The sequence below is a fragment of the Archocentrus centrarchus genome, chromosome 13, assembly GCF_007364275.1.
Source record: "Archocentrus centrarchus isolate MPI-CPG fArcCen1 chromosome 13, fArcCen1, whole genome shotgun sequence".
Lineage (NCBI taxonomy): Eukaryota > Metazoa > Chordata > Actinopteri > Cichliformes > Cichlidae > Archocentrus > Archocentrus centrarchus.
The window spans coordinates 12,239,627-12,260,961 of record NC_044358.1 but is presented as its reverse complement, the minus strand read 5'-3'; the positions used below and the strand labels follow the sequence as shown (position 1 = coordinate 12,260,961).

The 21,335-nt window shown below is 44.5% G+C and overlaps 1 protein-coding gene across 2 annotated transcripts in view; it reads right to left on the bottom strand.

The window, feature by feature from the left end:
• mark4b (MAP/microtubule affinity-regulating kinase 4b) overlaps positions 1 to 21,335 on the bottom strand; it is a 53,592-nt gene that overhangs the window by 23,505 nt on the left and 8,752 nt on the right. For both annotated transcript variants that reach the window (XM_030744508.1, XM_030744509.1), the window contains exons 2-3: positions 9,980 to 10,177; positions 9,041 to 9,094 (exon numbers count right to left, since the gene is read on the bottom strand). In XM_030744508.1, the coding sequence (XP_030600368.1) occupies positions 9,041 to 9,094; positions 9,980 to 10,177 (252 nt within the window). The remainder of the gene's footprint in view (positions 1 to 9,040; positions 9,095 to 9,979; positions 10,178 to 21,335) is intronic.

Genomic DNA, 21,335 nt, shown 5'->3' with positions numbered 1-21,335 from the left:
GCTGCTGATGTGCTGTTAACACGGCTTTATTTTTCTACTCTGTGCTCCTAAAACGGAGAGCTGCACTGTCACACACACACACACACACACACACACACACACACACACACACACACACACACACACACACACACACACACACACACACACAGGTCCAGTGGGAGAGTGTGTGTAATTGAATTAAGTGCACGGTGCATCAGCTGTTCATCTGAGCTTTAAGAAGAATTATCAGTTAAGCCTGTCCTCCCTCACCTCGCTCTCCTCCACACTCACACACCTTCCCACTCCTCTTTCCTGCCCACTCGCTCTTCTGAGTGAGAAATCAATGTGTGGCCACTGCTTGCTGAGATGTTTCATATTTAAAGATGTGAGCGACAGCTGGGAATTGTTTCCAAAATGAGGTAAGTGTGAGAGGAGGCCCGAGCAGCTGCCCAGGAAACCGCTGAGTCAGCGGTATTGATCCGTTAATCCTCGGCTCGTGCTGCCGTGGGGACAATAATGAAGTTTCTTATTGCACTTTAGGTGCATTTTGAAGATTACAAGCATTACATTCATTCTTGGTGAAATCCAAATTATAATTTTTTTTCTCAGATTGCAATTAAATGCATCATTTTAACCTCAGGGGTCTTCTTATATCCATCCTCCCTTAATTCACTTCCTGTTCCTCGCTCCTGGTGACGGCCCGCGTCACAGTTGCCATGGAAACCCAGGTAATAATCCCTGGGCCTCATACTCCCCAGGGGATTGTGGGAAGTCATGAAACGCCACACACAAAGACACAGACCCACAGCTGCTGTCACGTTTGGACCTACTGATTTTTACAATAAATGTAACTTAATATTGTGTGTAAAATTTCCAGGTTTAGGAAACTGACTCTTCAGTAAACACAAGTCTTTACAAGCCAAACAGGTCAGCTGTAGGAGACGCTGACAGTTTGTGCATGCAGCCTTCACTCTGCCTGCCGCTCTCCTCGCTTTTCCAGGCAGCCATATTTACAGCGACGCCTCTTCTTCAACGTTTCTGTCTCACCTTCTTACACCCTTTAGTTCCCCCTCCCCGCCAGGAAACCGAAACATTTTCCTGAAGATTTACAGAAAGCAACCTGATGACCGACTGCTGCAGATTCTCACTTGTCCCTTTCTCATATTGAGAGGATTACTGCACAGGTTTGATTCATGTGCGTGTCCTGCCGAGACTATCAACCTTTGACCTTTTTTTTTTTCTCTTCCTGTCCATCCAGACAAGTATGCTCTCACAAACACGCAGAGTTAGCGAAGGAGCATAAAGAAAACAGGCTGAAACAGAGAAATGAGGTACTGATAGCTGGGCCCATCACATATCCACTGCAGGACATGCAGTTTAACAAAGAACTCAAATCACGAAGTGCACTTCCTGTCACAAGGCTGAAGAATCGGAGAGGGAAAAAAGAGGAAGAGAGTGAAAGACGAAGAAGAGCAGAATCATGGTGACGGTGACGGCTGAGCTCCTCGGCCCGGCGCTGCAGCGGTCTCCATGAAACACGGAGAACGTCGGTCTTAAACTGGCAGCTGTTCACTTTAAAACTCGCTGCAGGATGCTTCGTTTGTGCGTCTTTGCTTTGTTGTGTATCTGAGTTTTATGTAACCTGCAGTTCTGCTAAAACTGCCACGTTTACATCTTATATCGATATCCATTAGCGTGTACTGTTGGTGTCAAATAAACACATTTAAAAAACGTATTTGTGTCACGCCCACAGGCTTTTAGGCACTAGTCCTCACCAAACAAAAACACAATTAATGCTGTTTTGCCCTTCAGCAGAGTACAGATCAATCAGAGCCGGCCCGTGTGCACAAACACCACAGATCATCTCATGTTCCTGACGTGTTTGCAGACGTACTGTTGTTGCTGGCTGTTATTCAAAGGGCATTTTAGCCTGGTGGTTTAAGGAGGACCTCTTTTTCTCATTTCCAGCTTCATGATTGTAGTCCAGTAGCTTTGCATAACTCACAGTTCAAAATCATCCTTATTCATCCTGTACTGGGTCTTGGTGCGGCTCCTCGGTTCTTTCCCTTTAAGGCAACGCTCCTGTGAACCAGGGTTTTTCTGATTGGCTGCCCCTCGTAAACAAAATGTTTGCCCATTTTATTTTTGTCCCTGTTTTCCTGGAAAAATCTAGAGAAGGCCCGACACTGTCAGAGCTGCTCATTATTGGCGATGAAGTTTTTTTTTGTTTTTTAAAGGCTGAGAACATGGTTGGTGAAATGTATCTGAATTTGTACCTCTTATGTTCTTAGTGTGTTACTGCATATAACCTGCACGCTGAGGTTACTGGTGTGGTTCTGCTGGCCGGCCACTCTTGAAAAAGAGTTGAGACCTTTACCTGCACTTCACCTGAAAGTGTCACTGACTGTGTGGATATAAAGTGGACTGTGTGGACTCCAACGCCACATCAACCAAACTGAAAAAAGGTTTATTGGGATATCTAAGATTCTAGAAGAGTCCTCTGTTTAGCTTTTACGGCTTTTATGAATGAAAAATGTCAGAAAATAACTATTAACCCCATTCACCAGAAAATGAGTCCAAAAATCAATCACAACTCTGGATGGGCAGCATGGTGGCAGCAAAAGGACACAAAGTGCGTACTTGTCGTCTTGCTCTAATCGCTGTCTGTGTTTCCCTCTGTGCTGCACACAGATGCTGCAGTAGTTTGGTTTGGACCCTAAAACGTGTTTGCAGCACAGAAAGGGGAGCGTGTTCTCGCTTCAGCTTCACTCTCATACGTAAAGCAGCGGTTCACGAGCGAGGTGGAAACGCAGGCCCGTTCCTAAGCTTTTCGCCGGTTCTTTTGGGAACAGCACCGGCACCGGAACCGCGGCGGTGGAAAAGCTGGCGACCTGTGCAGGGTGCACCTGGATGGATGAATAAATCTGGATAACACGTCTACCAACAATCTGAACTGTGGTCCTAATAAAGCGATTTTCCAAAGACATTTCAAATGAAAGTTTATCTGAGCCTGCAGCTGATGAGCACGTGTGGCTGCTTCGCTCTCACAGTTTAAGGCAGCATTAAAGGGTTTTGCCTCTTTTGCCTTTTACTCATTACTGAGGAACATTTGCATACATGTTTGACCTCACATATCACTGATCCTGGAGGAAAAGCCCCCACCCACCTCCTACTAGATGCCCACCTCAGCAATGGGACCTCTCAGGGTTGTTGATAAGAGAAGCTGAATCATTGATGAAGAGTAGTTGGAGTTTAATTCTGACCATTTCCAGCTCGGATCACAGGAATCCTGGCTCAGCTTTATTAAAGACACAGACATGTAGTGTCACAGATGTTGTCTAAACCAGGAAACACTTGTGAGAAAACCTTCTGCTTTCGGACTGCCCGCCCTCTTGTGCCTTTATTGTCTAATTATTCCCTTCACAGACCGGCACAATAACAACAATGCACACAGCAGCGACAATGTGATTATGTGCAGACACCCACGCAGGGACAATATGCTGCATAGCAATCCAGATAATGGCATTACACATGCACACAAAGGCAGAGCATGGAGAGTTTTGCTCTGTGGGTTTATCTGCACATGAAGTCTTATGCAAACACAGTCTGTTGTCTTCAGTTGTGCTCTGTATCTAGTCTTTCTGAGGTTCCCTGCTCCTGCGCCAGTGCACCCAGACCCACCCCCACCTCCCCATCCCAACATGATGGCCTCCTTTGTTTGCCTGTCTGGAATTTAGCTCCTGGCTGAAGGGGCCTGGGCGAGGGACAAAACACACTTGACAGCATCAGAGAGTGGCCCAAACTCTCCCGTGTGTGCGCAAACAGTCACTTTACTTTTGTGCACACTCACAAAGTTGGGTGGCTGTTCGCTTTTCACGGGGCCCCGCGCAGTCTGGGTGATTATCCAGCGACACACACCGCGGGGGACGAGAGCGCGATAACATTTGGTCCTGCGTGTCGCTGTTAGAGCCCAAAGACATGCACACAAACACAAGACTTCCAAGAAGATTCATCTAAAAATCTCTGGAAGACATTGTTTTGTTACTGCCAGTGTGCCCTTTTAAATGCCTGTAAATGTTCTGCTACACTCAGTCTGGTGTCATGATTTCCAGCTCATTATACAATCACTTCCAAGACAACAAACAGCCGAAGGTGAATCCTGAGCTAAAACAAACTGTTTGCAGAGGGTGCAGCTTTGTAAGTGGGAACAGCTCTGCAGAGATTTGCATTCTGCTCAACGGCACAGTCTGCGCGTGCAACCACAGAATACCTGGATTTATAATAATAACAATAAACGCTGTTTAAAGAAGCACTTTTCTGAAGAAGGCTACAAAGTGCTTTAAAGAGAGGAACTGAAAATGTATTAAAATAACAAAAGGGACAAAGAAAAGCAGAGTTTAGAAGTCCTTGAAAGGTAACTGCACATTAATATATCATTAATATATCAATGCCACTTCAGGTAGTTCGGCAGATGCGTGTCTGATGAAATCTGAACCTGTTCCTTTAACGTGTGACACTTCTCATGACTCCATCCATCCTGTGGTGTTTCTGCTGTATGTCAGCTGTGAGTGAAAGTGGAAATGTGGCAGGAAGGAAGCAGCGCATGCTTTTAAAAGGCTCACAGGCCTGCGTCCCTGCAGGTTTCAGACGTGTACTGTAGAGATACAGAGAGTACAGCTGTGATTACAGTAGAGCTCCTACTGCAACACAGCGCCCGGGGAGAGAGCAGGAAAAGTGCTCGCAGTGTTACAGCAAAGAGAACAAAATAAAGAGAAAAGGGGAAAAAAAAGAAAATGGAGTGTGGGGGGGGGGATAAAGCTACAGTTGACGACACACAGACAACAGCAGCGAGGAAGACCACGATGAAGCTGCTGCACGTTTCCGTTTCAGCTCAACTGTGAAGACGACAACTTTTGAATATTAATGCTGTGAAAATTAAAATGCAAATTGTGTGCGTTTCCATCAGGCACACTAAAGCAAATGCATCAATCAGACAAAAGACCGATTAATGCTTCCCCGTGAGCTGCGTCTGCTTTTATTTCCTGTTCTCCTGTAAAGGATGACACATCAGGAATCATGTTCTATTTTAGTGCAGACATTCAGCAATCTCAGTCTCATGTGTAAACACATTATTCAGCTGATACTACTCTGCTTTATCCATAAAAACAATGGAAATCGCAGCTATAATATTGTTTGCTGCTTTTTCTGTTATGTGTCATTAATGGAAAATCAGTCGGGGCCTCCCACCTGACCTCTTCAGAATCAGATGGTTTTGTCTTCTACAGTAACTTTAGTATGTTTAATAAAGCTGTGTACTATGAATATTTTCTGAGTTACGGGCCTCCACAGTACGTACAGTTTTTCCAGCGTTTCTGAGCCCTCACAGTAGCTCTCATACATACAGGAGATATCCACATAAATCTGTAATAAACACATTTGAGCTACAAAATCTACTGTACACACACTTCAAGTTACAATCTAAAGCCTGATCAGAACTATTTCTTTTCAATATCAGAGATGTATCATAGTTTCAGCAGCACACCTGCACCAATTTAACGTCTATGACGCCTGAAAAAAATCACTGGAGAGAACTTTAAAAAGTGCCTTTTGGATAAAAACTCCTCAGGGTCACACCTCCTGCTGTGATTGGCCAAAACAAGGAAAGGTCTCTTTCTACCTACACTGATACCTGCTGATATCTAATGTAATTAGGAGGTTATGAGGGCTGAGGAATGCAGAAAAAAATTACACACATCAAAAGCACCAAAGGTCCTTCCCCTGTATATTATGAGGACTGATAACATTTTAGATGGCGTCATTAAATATGCAAAGAAACAGCTGATCCTGAAACAACTGTGATTCTTACAAAAATTATTTTGTTGGGCAGACGCAACAAGCCACTTAAAGCATCCAAATGTAAATGATTTACACTATAACAATAACTGAAACAAAGTTTGGCATTTTACCGATGAAGTGAAATAACCATAAAAATGTAATAATAAGCTGGAGCTTTAGAGTGACGTATCAGATTATTGTATAACATTGAAATGAAACACTATTTCAGGCTGAGTTTGGGGATCACAGAGACGGGCAGTGAGTGAGAGGAAACGTGGCAGACACAAACAGACAAAGAGATGCAGAGAGACGGTGTCACCTGGCAGCACGCACAGTGTCCTACAGCAACGACAATAATGCTGACAGGACAGGATGTCGCTGGCAGCCCTGATACAGCTGCGCCGTGCAGCACTCCACCTCCACTGCAGAATATACAGACCCTGAACCTGATGAGTCCAAGACCGGAGCTTCAAAGAGCAGATTAATGATGTGAGTAAGTCGGCGTATCGCCGCCGAAGGCAAATTATGTTCTGAGAAAAACTCGATCACTCTCATGACTGCTGTGTTCCCACAGGACACGCACAACACACAAATACCCCCCCCAGAGGAATTATACCCCCACCCCTAAGAAAGGTTTTAGTCAGAGGCAAAAGGAAAACTACCAGCACTGTAATAAAATAATTTATTTTTATCCGGCTTTTGCCCATTTTTAATATTTGTAACATTATTGGTGAAGTTGAGGTGGTTCGGCAGTCTGACTGGGATGCCTCCTGAGGTGTCGGACCCAGGACACGCCGCAGAGATTGCACCTCTCGGCTGGCCTGGGAATGCCTCGGGGTCCCCACAGATGAGCTGGATAGGGAGAGGGAGGTCTGGGCTACTGCCCCCCCGACCCGGCCCAGATAAGCGGAAGAAAATAGATGGATGGATATTTGTAACATTTAATTACAAATAATGCACAAGAAAATTCAGACTTCTGTCAGGATGTTATCTGATGCCATTTCAAGGTAAACAAGATGTCAGGATAGGGGATTAAAGAGAGGAGTTAAGGAGAGGCTTGGATCGGGATGCCATGTTTTTATTTCGCTGACACTCTCAGAAGCAGCCTAATCAATCGCTCGTCCGGGCCAGTATCGAGGCCAGGTGGACCGACAGTCCCACACAGCCACACGTCATCAATAACCCAGCTTTGCGTTATCAGTCGAGTCAAACCTAGCCTGGACTAGTTACCTAACCAGCTGAGAGCATCAATAGGCTGTGAGTGTGTGTATGTGCTGTGGTATTGATCCAGCGTCCTTTTTGCTGCTGATAAAGTAAAGTGAGAATCGGACAAGGACAAAGTTTGGTCAGTGGGGTCGAGGCCGTACAAAGAAATCCCTCTGAGAATGATCCCTGAAACTGTGAGCCCGTCGCACAAACACACAAGGTTAAAAGCACAAATGACAAAGAACAGATGGACGAAACCATTTTCACACATGCACCGCAGCCCTGAATTTCTCTGGGCATATAATGGAGGCGGTGCATGTGAGAAGTGTCCAACGCTGTCAGACCAGACATCAAACTGTCTCTGACCTGCCGGCTTCATAAAGTGCACGTGATGTCTGACCGAGCTCACGTGAGAATATAGCAAATCAAAAGTGAGCGGTCCCAAAATGCACCCTCGTCCAAACCAAACTGTTTCCATTAGTGAGGAAGGATCTGATGCTCATCATCTGCCGCTGTGGGCTACATGTGGGAAAGCACAGCCTCAGAGCTGATTCACTGTCTGCAGTGGCAGGTGAATCAGTACTAACACGCCGCACTAATAAGCAGCACGTTAACACACAGACTGGCCTCATCATTCTGGAAGATGCACAGACAGTAAAATATATGGACGTAGCCTCTGTGTCCAAACGTGAAGCCAACGCTGAGATGCTTTAAACCTGCATTCTTCTTACTGACCAGCAGGGGGCGATCGCTCCGGCTGCACAAACTCTTCCAGCTGTATAGAGATCTGTGGAAGAACGGCCCTCGGCTCCTTTGCTCTATGACCTTGGTTCAAACTTCCTGATGATGATTTATGGGCTCAACAAGACTTTCAGATTTTACTGAATAAAACATGAAGCTCATTTTGTAAATTGTGGTCATTACTGGAGCCAGAAAGGAGGATTACTCATGGTGTGCTGATTGGTTCTCACTTCATTAACCACTGGGTGACATCACAGTGGCTACCCAATCAAGCTTTAGTCTTTCATATTCAGATACTGTGATACTGGAGCTGTGACACAATGCTCCAGTGAATAACATTAAATTAACTTTATTACTTTATTTATTAGAGGTTAACCTGCAATTACAGGTTACAGGCTAACACAGTCACGCGGTGTTTCACAGGCAGCAGCGTAAAGAAAGCTGCGCGCTCAGCGAAGACATTAATATTTCAGTGCTGCATTATTTAAAGGGGTAAACGCTCCACAGTCACAGCTGAATGAGAAAGTACTCGAGGTATTTTCACTGCTTGAAAACTGCACGCAGCCCCGAGGCAGCGGGCGATTTTGCTTCATTAGATCGCGCTCAATTAACACATGCACGGCGCACAAAAACACAAATAGATGCAGCAGGCTGGGCTCAGGCAGGAAAGGGCTTAATCTCATTAGGGACACAAATGCAACGCATGTAGTTAATACATAACCCTAAATGTCACCAGACAAGCGTACGGTGACGTAGGTTACTCCAAGTCTTTGCCCGGCTTTGTTCTGGAGGACTGAGCGGACATGTGACGGATGCAATACAATGACACAAAGCAGGACTCACTGCTTCACCAGCTCCTTGGAATGGATATGCTATACTGAGTTCACAAAAGACTTAAATAACCCATAAAACTGGACAGGCAAGCCTTTTATCAGGCAGCAGAGACAGAGGTCTCCGCACTGCAACCACAGACAAAACCGAGCCAGTTGTCTCAGCACTTAAATGTGTTTGTTTCACACCCTAACCACATAACAACCAAAAGGTAAAAGGTCAGACGACTACAACACACAAGGGTCAACTGAGGGTTTTAATATAAGGCAACAACAGGTCAGCCTACAGGCATGGAGAGGACGCCGCAGCAGGCGATCCTCACATCTTTAAAATGGAAAAGATAAAAAGTTTGCTAACGCTGCGCTCACGATAGAAGGATTAAAGCGCGGTTCAAAGACGAGAGGCCAACTCGTTACAGCGCCACACGCAGGAACGCCTCACTCACCTTCTGAAGGCTGGTCGGGTTGAGCTGCGTTTTATCGATGATCTTTATTGCAACCTGAGAGGAAGGGACAGAAAAACAAGCAAGCAAAAACAGTATAAATGAGGAGACTTTATCACAGATACCATCCTGACTAAAAATATCTGAACAAATATCCGAGGGTTCAAAAAGGTGGTCCGAATCTGAAGGGCTGTCTTTCATTAAAACAGCAGGAAACCTTCACAACTGAGAACACACTCACAGAGCAAACAGCACTGATGCTTGAAAACTGACTTTAATCATTACCTATTAAGGTAACTGGCCATTATTTTAATTTTTTTAAACACATTCTGAGTTGTTTTAATTATCAGCTACTTCAGCGTCCGCACTGAATAAGGCTGAATCAGGCTTTCTGACCCTCAATCTTAATCCGTTAGACTTAAATGGAAAAATACACAAAAATATAGAAAACAGACTGCAGCGAGGACAAAGAGCAGCATGTTTTACAGCAGCTAAAGTCCACTGAATAAAGAAGGAGGTTTAAGGACGTGCGCTGACCCGGTCAAACCGGGACCGCTCTACCACTTTGAACCACCATATATGACCGTCTGCTGCGCTGTGTGGGTGGAAAACAGCAGCTATCGCATGACTGAGCCGGTGGCAGACACACAAAGTTTCCTGAGCCTTGAGTTATCAGCTGAGCTAATGTAGGTCAAGGGTTTTATGAGAAGAAAGACTGCAGTGTATTTAAACGGACGCACACCCACACAAACAAAACACAACTGTCCTCCTTAAAGGGTTTCAGGCCTCGGCTGTGCTATAGGGAGCTGCAGTATTTATCCTGCTGCAGCTCTGAAACTCTTTCCCTTTAGCCTCGTGTGAACCACTGTGCACATCTGCCCTTCAGCACAATAACTGTGTTTTCTGCCCCCCCCCTTTTGTGCGTCGTCTCCTTGAACTCACCTCTCTGCCGGTTAATATGTGTCGCGCCAGTTTAACCTTGGCAAAGTTGCCTTTGCCGATGGTTTTGAGCAGTCGGTAGTTTCCGATGTGTGGCTGTTCATCTGAACACAAGGCGATGGAGTTGCGACATCTGGCACCAAGCGAGCGGCTTGACCAGCCCGTCCCCTTCTCCGAGCGGCTGGCCGACAGGGAGGCATGCTGGACAAAGAGAGAGAAACCAACTTAGAAGCACAGGAGGACAGAGACTATAGTACCAGCCAAAAAAACTGCGAAGCTCATTTTCAATCAGTGTTATTGTCTTCTCTGACTTTGGATAAAACCTCCTTGGGGGGGGTGACAGGACAAAAATGCCCCTGTGCAGGAGAAACCATGTGAGAAGAAAACCACATAACACCAGTATGAAAACTGATTTAGTAAAGTCTACATCAGTCAGAGACTATTTTTTCACTGCACATTAAAAAAACAGAAATTATATTTTTAAAAAATTATATATATATATATATATATATATATATATATATATATATATATATATATATATATATATATATATATAATTTTTTAAGGTAAAACTGCCAAACATGAGTTACACAGTAGATGGAATATGGCTACTAAAATCTTGTAATAAGGCATTTATTAACCTTTAATTGGCTAAAAGATTACTGAAGTGAAAACACAACTAACTGCAGACCCAACATATTTAACACATTTGTATAGATGTTAAACGAGTGAAGGCGTGAGCTCCCAACGATCTCCCTCCCTGCAGAGACCTTGTGACTCTGACTATGTGACGCGACATATGAACCCCTCCATGTCTTTATTCAGCACATTCACGCGTGGCTGCAGGGTCAGTGATGCTAGTCTCATGTTCCTGATGATGGAGGTGATAAACTGATCCAGCCTGGGTACCTGATGCTCTGCTGACTCTCACTGCTCACCCTCCTCAGGCTGCAGGGTAATAGTGACAGCCAAACCAATCAGCTGGCACTTGTGATTTCACAGCAGTGTCAGAGAGATAACACAGGACTGGCAGCCTAACCTAACGTGGCTGTAACTGTAATCCAGCCACATGATTGGTTCACCGTGGAGCTATTCTCATTCTCATTGGCCTTTTGTGTCGTCTGTCATCACACGGATGGAACGAGTTCTATTGACCTTATATTGATCATGTCTCATATTTGTGTCAAGGCAAAGTTATTTTGCAATAATCATCTTTACTGTTTTATGACCCAGCTCTAGTTGTTGGCCCTACACGGCCTCTGTACTATGAAGCTCTAACAGCTGCTTTCCTGAGCACTCAGTAGAAACATAAATACCCAAAGGAAACAAACTAGCGTAAATGCTTCATCTGCAGTGAGGCCGACGTGAGGAACAAAGCTTGAAGACCAAACAGATGCACTCCAATTTCTGCCGTCAGGCCTGATTATCATTACATATAGTGACAAATAAAGTCTTCTTGAGTCTTGAGTCATTAAACCAGCATCTGAACTGCAGTGTGAGCAGGATCACATTAAAATGTGGGTATTAAACGTTGGCAGCTACAAACTACTCTCACAAACTTCCAGTGAGAAATGATGGAGCAGTGTGTCACAGTGGCATTTCAGGATGTTCCTGACAGTCGTGTCAGTCCTCCCGTATCAACAGTGTCGGGTGAGATTCGCTCTTTCCTGCGAAGTGACTTGCTACACTTCTCGCTATTTTTAGCAACTCACTGCTTTTCTCTGCAGAAGGCATCAGAAGATTTTCCAGTTACAGACATTTTCTTTGGGTTCGAAGTTTGTGAATCGCTGGTGAATATCTAGATTAGGCAATATCCCTGGTGAGGTGGTGCTCGTGACGCTGCCCTTAAAAAGTGATCTGCAGACAGAAAGCATTAAAGTGAAGATCCCCTGACGCTGCTGATACTGCAGCCCCCCTCCATCCACTCAGTTGTTTGCTGTCGTCTGATTTGCTGTTAGAACCTTTTAAAACCCGCCTGGTTTCCCAGCATCCCTCAGAGCTCAAATCATCCCTCCATTTTCCCATTCTCGGTGTGAACCCTCTTTCTTAGATTTTATTAGCTTTTCCAAAATGCAATTTTGGAAAAGCTTAAAGCCATTTTTCTTCATATTTCTGAAACAAAACAGAGCAAAGACAAAGAGGAAAGCGGGTTTTGAGAAAAGCAGCACATCCCTGTGGGGAGTAATTGGCTGTAAAATGAGAAGGGAACGTTTCTAGCTCACAAACTCTATTAAAAGCTAAGCTACAATGCAGCTACATGCAGCGTACAACAAATACAAAATGTGGAGTTTATGGCTTAGACGAATGAACCTGATTGAGGATTGTGTGCAACATTAATCAGTACAGCAGAAAACAAAAATGGCCCTCGGCTGTTATTATTTCATTTGTCTGATCACACACGGATGGTTAGACAACGAGCTGAAACTAATATCGAACAAAGACATTTTTATTGAAGGATTATATCTAAAGAACATGATTGTTTTTAATGCCATAGCCATCAAACAGATGTGCTCCTTCATTTTCTCCTCCTCACCCTTCCCCCTTTACTTTCACCCCCCCCCCGGTTCATCCCTTCCCCCAGACAAATCAATCTGCCTCCGTTCTCCTCGCCATGCCCGGACACGCCCTCTCTTTTGTCTCGCGACACTGTCTTCATTTTCAGCGACCTCACATCAATTTGAGCATCTTGGTGGCCTCCATCACACCACTCCCATCTCCCATCTCCCATCTTCAGGGAGTGCACTCTTATTGATTCACCCAATCCTTCTGATTACCACGCAGTTTCATTCACAAGCAGGTCTGTGCACGCATGTGTGTGTGTGTGTGTGTGTGTGTTGCGCAAGATGTGATGGAGTCTATATGCTGTTAGACTGCAGCAGCAAAGGTATTATAGGGTGGGGAGCGGGGCTATTAAAGCCCCCACCCTCACCCCCGGTACGGGTATAAGGTGACATCTGATACAGAAGATGGATGGAGGGCTCTGTGTGTGTGTGTGTGTGTTTGGGGTGGGGTGGTTGTTACTAAATGAGCTGCACCCTGTCCTTGGTGCCCATGCTCTGTGACTTTGCTGCTGCTGGAAAAGTCGAGAGTGTATCTGAGGTTAAACCAACATGTGGCTCTCCTTATTATTATAAAATCATAGTTTGCTCCCATCCTAGCTGCATCCTCCAGAGCTGATGGAGTACCAAAAACTGTAGTTCCTCCAGGAAGCGAGTCAGTCCCCATAGATCCCAGTGTTCACGTTCCCAACTTTAAACTGTTAAAAAAAGCGCGTTTATGGCCCGGCTAAATAAATGTTTTTGGCCCCTACAGATAGCTCCTCTGTTTGTAAAACTGCACAGCTGGCAGCTATCGTCAGCTGCTGCTGTTGGAGCCTCTTGGAGCATTTTTAATTCAGTTATATGACAGATAATACAGTTTGCTGTTACAGTTTCAGTGGGTGAAATTCTAATGTTAGTCAGTTTATAGTTCATGCATCCTTCTAACCAAGCTTGCTACCTTTAGCTGATCACTCCACCTTCTCTTCCAAACATGCAAACTACAAAACTACAGCCTCTGAAAACCCAGCACAGCTGCAGCATTGTGATGTCACGGTGGCGGCCATGTTTGATGTACAGTCTGAACAAGAAGGTTCCAGGTTCGAACCCTGGCTGAGGTGTTCTTCCTGTGCCTGCGTGGGTACTCCGGCTTCCTCCCACAGTCCAGAGACGTCCACGTTAGGATAAACTGGCTGTGGGTGTCACCGTTTGCCTGTCTCTGTGTTAACCCATCGATCGACTGGCGACCTGTGCAGGATGCTCCCAACCTGTCACTCTGTCTGGGATGAGCTCCAGCCCCCCCCGCAACTCTGATTTTAATAAGTGGTTCAGAAGACGGGTGGAAGGATGACTTTCTTTTTTTCACTGCACCATCTGCTCCTCATGTACAGATGGTTAAAAATTATATACGTGATGATACAAAGGAGATTAGTCACTGAAGAAAACTCATCCTGAAACACTTTTCTTAGTCACGCTTCCTGCTGGTATGACAGTCATCATAATAAAAGGAAGTTTACACTTTTCGGGTAAATCCCTCAACATCAGCTTAGAGAGCGACGCTGTTGACAGACAGGTTCCCGTCATTGACTCAACACAGTCAGCATGTCGGCGTATTCCTTTGTGTGGCTGAATTACGCCCTGCGACAGGCTGGCGACCTGTACAGGTGTACCCTGCCTCTCGCCCTATGACAGCTGGGATAGGCTCCAGCCCCCCCACAACCCTGAAAAGGAGAAGTGGAAGAGGATGGATGGATGGATGGATGGATGATACAAATGACAGCTCAATGTCAATTAAACAACAATGCACCGAGCGTGTGTGGCTGACAGAGGGCCTGATATGATGCTGAAAGACGTGCAGTTGACAAAAGTTGTTTAAAGAAATTTCTGTGTGTCTGTGCCTGGAATCAGCGTATACACACAAGGACAAATACAGGACACACAGAATCCTCTGTGCGCTCATCTTAATAGTTTTATTATTTCAAACCTGCAGTGTTTGCTACACTTTGACTTATTTATCATGTTATTGTATTTTATTTAGATTCTCACTGAGCTCCTTCATTTTCTTTATTCTATTTAACTAAGCTCTTTTCTACTATAGTAATTCTACTTTATGGAGCTATTTTCTTTTGTTATATTCACTTTTACTGAGAGAAGCTGGCTGCTATAACTGAAGAATATATAAAATATACCATATTTTATACTACGATACAAATACAGTTAAAAACTGTTCTTAAACCGAGAGCAAAAAAAAGAGCCAATCAGAGCCTTAGACGCAGGTTTCATTCATTTCTCTTGTGTTTTCAAATGATGCATTAAAAATCTGAAAATAAAAAGTTAAATAAGAATTAAAAAGCACTGACTGAGTGAATGTATGCTCAACAGATGGTCCAGTCAAATTTAAACTCCCAGCTAATCAGTAATGAGCGGGCTGTGAATGTTAAAAGCACCGCGGCCTCTGAACTGATCGTCTGTGGATTCAAGGACGCACGCAGGGCTGCAAACTTTTCATTTCAGTGCATTAAACTGTTCCCGGTCCTGTCTTCCATGTGAACTATGAAAACCCTCAGAGATACTGAATCATGATCCACAAATCACAGAACATCACTGTTAGCATTTACACCCTTCTTGCAATAAAAGTGAGCTAAAATTTGTGGTGGCATGCATGTTTGCATGTCTGCACCGATCTGTGTGGCAATGACCTGATGAACGGAAACTCATGAATACTCTGAATATGTGCCTAATTCGAATGAGCAACGTTTCCCTCCTTCATACTTCGAGGAGCATCCCTGCCATCTTTTCCTGTTTATTACTTCTGTGGATGCTGCGTCTCTTCTGTCAATTAACATGTTGCTGTTGTTGATGTAGGAATTATTGCTCATACAGCTGCTGGGCTCATAAATAACTCAACACAAAAGACTCGGCTCGCTGCCACTAAGACAAAACACTAATGTGATTTTCTGTGGAGTGTAAAAGGTGCGGCAGGCAATACTACGTCAGCTCATGCGCTATGACGAACACAAATGCATTTCCACACAATGGACCCCGCCCCGAGGGAGGTGCATTTGCTCTGAGTGTGTGTGTGTGTGTGTGTTGTAAGGGAGGCAGGATGTGTGACCTCAGTGCCCAGCAGAGGAGTGGTGTAACCTTCAGCCATCGTCAGAGACGCGCTGACCTGCGGTATCAGTCCAGCTTCCTCCTCACCTGCTGAGGCTCTCGACCTCAGACTGGTGTGTCGCTGACACACACCTCCTCTATCACACGACTGCGCACACACACACACACACACACACACACTGTCCCCATAACATCACAGAAAACAACAAAGAGATAAGAAGGCCAGAAACAGAAAGGATTGTTATCTTGTGCTAAAAAAAGGAAACTGAACTTTGACCTTTATAAGGTGCAGACAGTAATGTTTTTGCTGGTGATGTCGACATGTCAGATTTCTCATCCGGCCCCAGCAGTTAAAGCACATTCAGTTTTTGTTGTAACCATGTAGGAGGGAAAACTTAAATAAGGAAATATGCACTTACTGTGTGTTAACTGTAACGTTATAGCTATATGTTGATTTGCATGTTGTCAACCAGACCAGGAGCTGGTTTCACACAGACAGCCTGGACTGGTCTCCAGGTTTAAGGCAGTCTTCGTTCCTCTCAGGCCTTTATTTTATTCTCAGAATAAAATAAAATAAGGCTCACTAAATCCTGACGTTACCGCTGTAAGAATCAGTTACACCTCCGTATAAGACGACGACCTCAGAAACAGAAAAGAATACACAGTTCATTACGGCATGTATAGAAATGCACGCTGCTTTAAGCCTCCCTGTCAGCTCTGTAATTAAATTATTAGTCAGATAGACCCAACATCAACACCACCCTACCTGAACCACCATTAGAAAGTACTGAGACCGGGGGGGGGGCTGCCCACCTGTGTTTGTTTTTTATCTTTTTCTTAGTTCCTCCTCCTGTTTCAGACAAACATGTTATACAGAAATAAACATAAATGCAGACGCGTGGTGTGCTATTATTTCTGGTGGAAAGGATCTTTATTTACATATATTTAATTGTTCTGTGCTCCTGCTTAAGATCGTTAAGTTTAAAGAGCTAAAGAGCTGTGCAACAATGGCCCCAGACCGTGTAATTACATCTGAGGTTGACTGGCAGGCCTACATTCCTCTCATGGAGCCACTACATCTGAGCTCATCTCAGGTCATCCTCCTCTCTTGGCCTGAGGGCGTGCACACTGGACATATTCGCTCTGTCTTCCTCTTCCTCTCTAACAGCTCAGGATCCCTGTACAAACCTGTCACATCGCAGTTATCCATCAGGACTGTGTGTCAAGAGCAGCAGGAAGTTGCATGAACTTTGCCTGCGTCACATCCTGTCCTGGACAGCGAGATGTCACGGTGATGACAGCAGACGTGTCACATGCTGCACCGCGACACTCAGCGAGCGTTTCCTGGCATGCACCAAGAGGAAGAGAAAGCTGCCAAATAAAAAACCGTGTCAGTGGCCATGACAGACGAGCTGTCTGATCAGCGGAGCTTCAGCTCGAGCGGCTGCTGCAGCCTGACGTTCCTCATAATGTCCATGTGATCTGATTTGTTTGAAAGTGTCTCAGTCGACACGTGTGTTACAGAACAGCTAAAATGACGGCGATCATCTTACGTGTGTTTATGTCTGAGGAAGAAAAAGGAACCAGGCTTTAAAACCACAACCCCCAAGATGGACGATGATCTCAGGGATCAACAACGGTCACAGTGACCATCAGCAGCCTGCAGGTCAAGCAGGCCACTCTGAACTTGTTTTACTCTCGATGCATTGCATCAACATTATTAAACTGATAGTAAACTTATTCTGCCTGATCTTGGCCTCTGAGCAAACAGACACTCTAAAGAAATGGACGTGTCCACCCGTGGGCGTGCACACAAGTCCGAGCTCGAACCTCTGCTGCGTGCAGGGAGAGGCCATGCTGATTCATAATCAGCATGTTAAGGAGGAGGAGTGTGTATTAAAGCAACATGCTGACCACAGACAGCAGGAAGTCAATGCGACTCAGCTGATTGGCAGGAGAGCATGAAACACATCAGTGACTATGTAACCAGAACCTATAAGATCAACTACAGACCTAAAGTCAGATAGATGCAAATCCCTACATATGGGAGGGGGGTTAATAAAATAAAATAAAGGCCTAAAGAATAAGACTTCCTTTAAACCATTTTAGCCACTCAGATGATGTCCCTTCACTCATGGTCACTAATTATGGTTGGCTAAACCACTCATCATTGAGTGATGAGTGTTTGGCTGGTGTAGCCCCTGTGTGGATATAAACTGTCTCATCCATACAGTATGCATTAGGGAAGGTGGATATCAGTAAGCTCACAGGGGGAGGGCAGGATGTTCAGACTATGGATGAGACCAACCAACACCGTCTCATAGCAAGTGACAAAGCACAAGAGCTCTATTTTAAACGATAATATTGATTTAATATTGATTTCTGACCACCTAATGTAATTATCAGTCCTTACTCAGACATTTCAGCTCCACCATCACGTCACATTCGTAGCAATAAATAATCTTTTGGAGTGGATATTTCTTCATGAATCACTTTGTGGCACTTTGTGCTGTAGTAGTAAACAGATGACAGAGTGAGAGAGAGGAGTATGATGAACAGATGAAGGTCACGTCGGATTGAGATGTCAGTATTTTTGGAGTAAATGGGAGCAGAGAGGAGAATTGACTTTCTTTCAGAGGGAGTGTGAATGAGCCGTTTCCTGCTCTGAGTAATAAGTGTTGCTTCCACATGTCGTCCTTTAAACCATAAAAATGATACTCAAACGAAACATCACTAAAGCATTTTTCATTTAAGGGTATTCGGCTACAAACAAAGCAGAGAGGCGATGTTTGGCTTCAGCCAGATTCACTCGAATTCCCACCAATACCCATTAACCAAAGCATGAGTCAGACCAGTTTTGCTTCTCTTGTCCTCTTTTACAGGAAATGCAACGTTAACCTTCTGGTTTATGAGCCAAATGCAGCAGCATAGCAAAGCCTGTAGGAATCTCCCTGAGCGCAGCCTCATTTGATTCCACTGATACTTATATTTGTTGTTTTTACACTGCTTTAACTGGACCCACAGGTCAGGCACAATGAGGGGCACTCTCCTTCTGAGTCTGTTAGATACACTTAATTTATCATTAAGCTGACCTTCATTTGAAAAACAAATAATAAAAAAATCAAGAAACTGTCACAGCGTTCTGTGGATTAAGGTCTGCTCTGACCGTTATTAAACAGCCCACTTAAAACCCTCATCTTCAGATGACCGTGAGTTCGATAAAAGCAGTAATCCTGCTGAAAACAGATGAATGCCCTCTTTGTTAAATCCATTACCCTCTTACGCTGGAATAAGAGAAGAAAACATCACCAAATGTCACCAACATGAGCCAGACAGCACAAACCTGAAGAGGACAACTATCTGACACTGTGGGTTAAATGCAGCCTCCTTCCTCCAGTCTGACATTATCTGGCTCCATGGTATGCAAAATGTAACCGGATTCCTCTGTCAGGACTGCACACACACACGCTTTCTTTTTGCCTCTGGAAATGTGCCACATTACTCAGCATATCATTCGCCATGGGGCTGTAATCATCAGTACAGGCTGAGTAAGGGTCAGATTTATTCTGTTTGGATCAACAGCAGTGGATTAAAGAGCTGAGTCACTCCTTGGCTAGGCCTCAGCTTCTCTCCCCCTAAACCCTCCATCACTGTGTAAGTTTGTATCTACCAACGCACAGAAAAGGCACGGTTAGTTTTTTCTTTACTTCTAATCTTTTATTTACTTCATTTACCTAATTTAGGCGACCTTGCATCATTTCCCCACAGTGTCAGGGTCTCTGCTGCTTTATGCAGTCACGTATGATCTCGCTCATTTCTCTCACAGTTTGTGGCAGGACTGAAGGATGGAGCGTGCACACAGCCCAGCAAGGGAGCCACAACAGTGAGAAAAGTGCAACTAGACATTATAGCAACCTAGTTTACTGTAAATACACCAAAAGGTTCCAGATCCACATGAATTAATCTAAAACTAAAGATGGACAGATGCTACCCAACAGCACAGAGGAGGACCAGCTTTAACCCTCACTCCCTTTTTAGCGAGTCCTCTAAAAACATGTTTGTTGCAGCGATAAGGCACAACTTTTACTTTGAAGGCAAACATTCTCCATTTCCTGCATCTCCAACTTGCTAACTACTGGTAGTAAAAAAGTGCGACACCACTTTTTTACTACCAGTAGTTAGCAAGCTTTTGCAGACAAGTTGGCATCTTCCGTGCAAACTACAGCCGACCGTGGCGATCTGTTTGCGATCACAGCAATCAACAGGACAACCACACAGCCAGCAACCAGGAAACACAGATCTGTCTGTAGCAACCAGATGGTCTGACTGGGGCCTACCTACACTTCTGGTTCCAAAGCACAATACTGCAACAAACAAAGCTTCAGTGTCAGACTTTAAAGCCAACTTGCATGCAGTCTCTGTTTTTTGTGTACCAAACAGAATGACTGGGGACCCCCCCGCCCTCACCTAAGGAGTCACCCGAGTGGAAACACTGACGACCACGGCAGCATTCAGCATTACTCAAATGAGAAGTGTGCACATGTAATCATGGGTGAAGTCAAACTGTAATAAAGGACTACACTGGAAAGATTTCTGTGATCTTACAATTGGCCTTCATTTGTTGAGTTGGTGGCTTTTTGAAACTAAACTAACTGCTTGTGCTCTTTAGCACAGCAGCCTTTTTTTAGTAGTGTCGCAGATGAGTATGACTGAGTACGGTCACTGGTGGGAGTGGCTGCTAAAACTAGAGAAATGGTATGAAAGCTTAGCTTCCTCTCACAGAGACAACAAGACAGCTCGTAGCCTCTGACACAAGCCAACGCTGTCTAGTTTTTTTTTTACTTTTACTGGATTTTTACTCACGGTTTCAAAGTTTGCTGCATACTTCCATATTCATACCAGTTTACCTCAGAGACACAGAGAGTCAAATCCTCTCAGTCTTCTGACTGTTGACTTCTTCCCACTCATTTTTCCATTATTCCCACAGCTCCGTTTTTGTTTCTGCCCTGTTTGCTGCCTAATCTAAAATTACAAGATCTACATAACCTCTTGCAATTATGCTTGTTCCTCATGCCCAAAGCAATTTGTCTGGAAAATGAAACCATCCACACCGATAGCAGAGAAACATGACCTGCTTGGTAGCATTGCCTAAATTAAATGTAATTGCTGGTTTGGCTTCAGAGACCCTCTGAAATAATGGACGTCAGTGTTAGGTATTTAAGTTCAGAGCTGCTATTCTTTAAGATTATGGTCTGCTGCAGGAAGCTATTAACCACCCTGTTAAGGGGAAGTTATGACACAGCTACTGACAACACTTGCAGTGTACTTGAGTCTGTCTATAACCACACGATAAAAGCAAAGAAGCCAGCTTAACTCTAACAAGAGCACTCGGGGGAACAGGAAGTACCGTGACAGCGACTGCATCACAGGCTCCTTGTTTCTGCTGACCACAGTTAAAAGCCGCTGTTTTGGTGAGGAGCTGCAGCTGATGGACTGCTGCAAACTGGAACATCACCACATGCACATCATGGTGAATCACATGATGCTATCTTTATCACACACAGCTTATAATAAACAACACAAACTCTGAAGGCAGTTGTTGGTATGCTCATAAGAAAAGGTGATAAATGGATGCAGAACCTTTGGGGACTGATCACTGTTATTAAGACACTTTAGCACCCACAGAGCTATCGGCCTTCCACCAA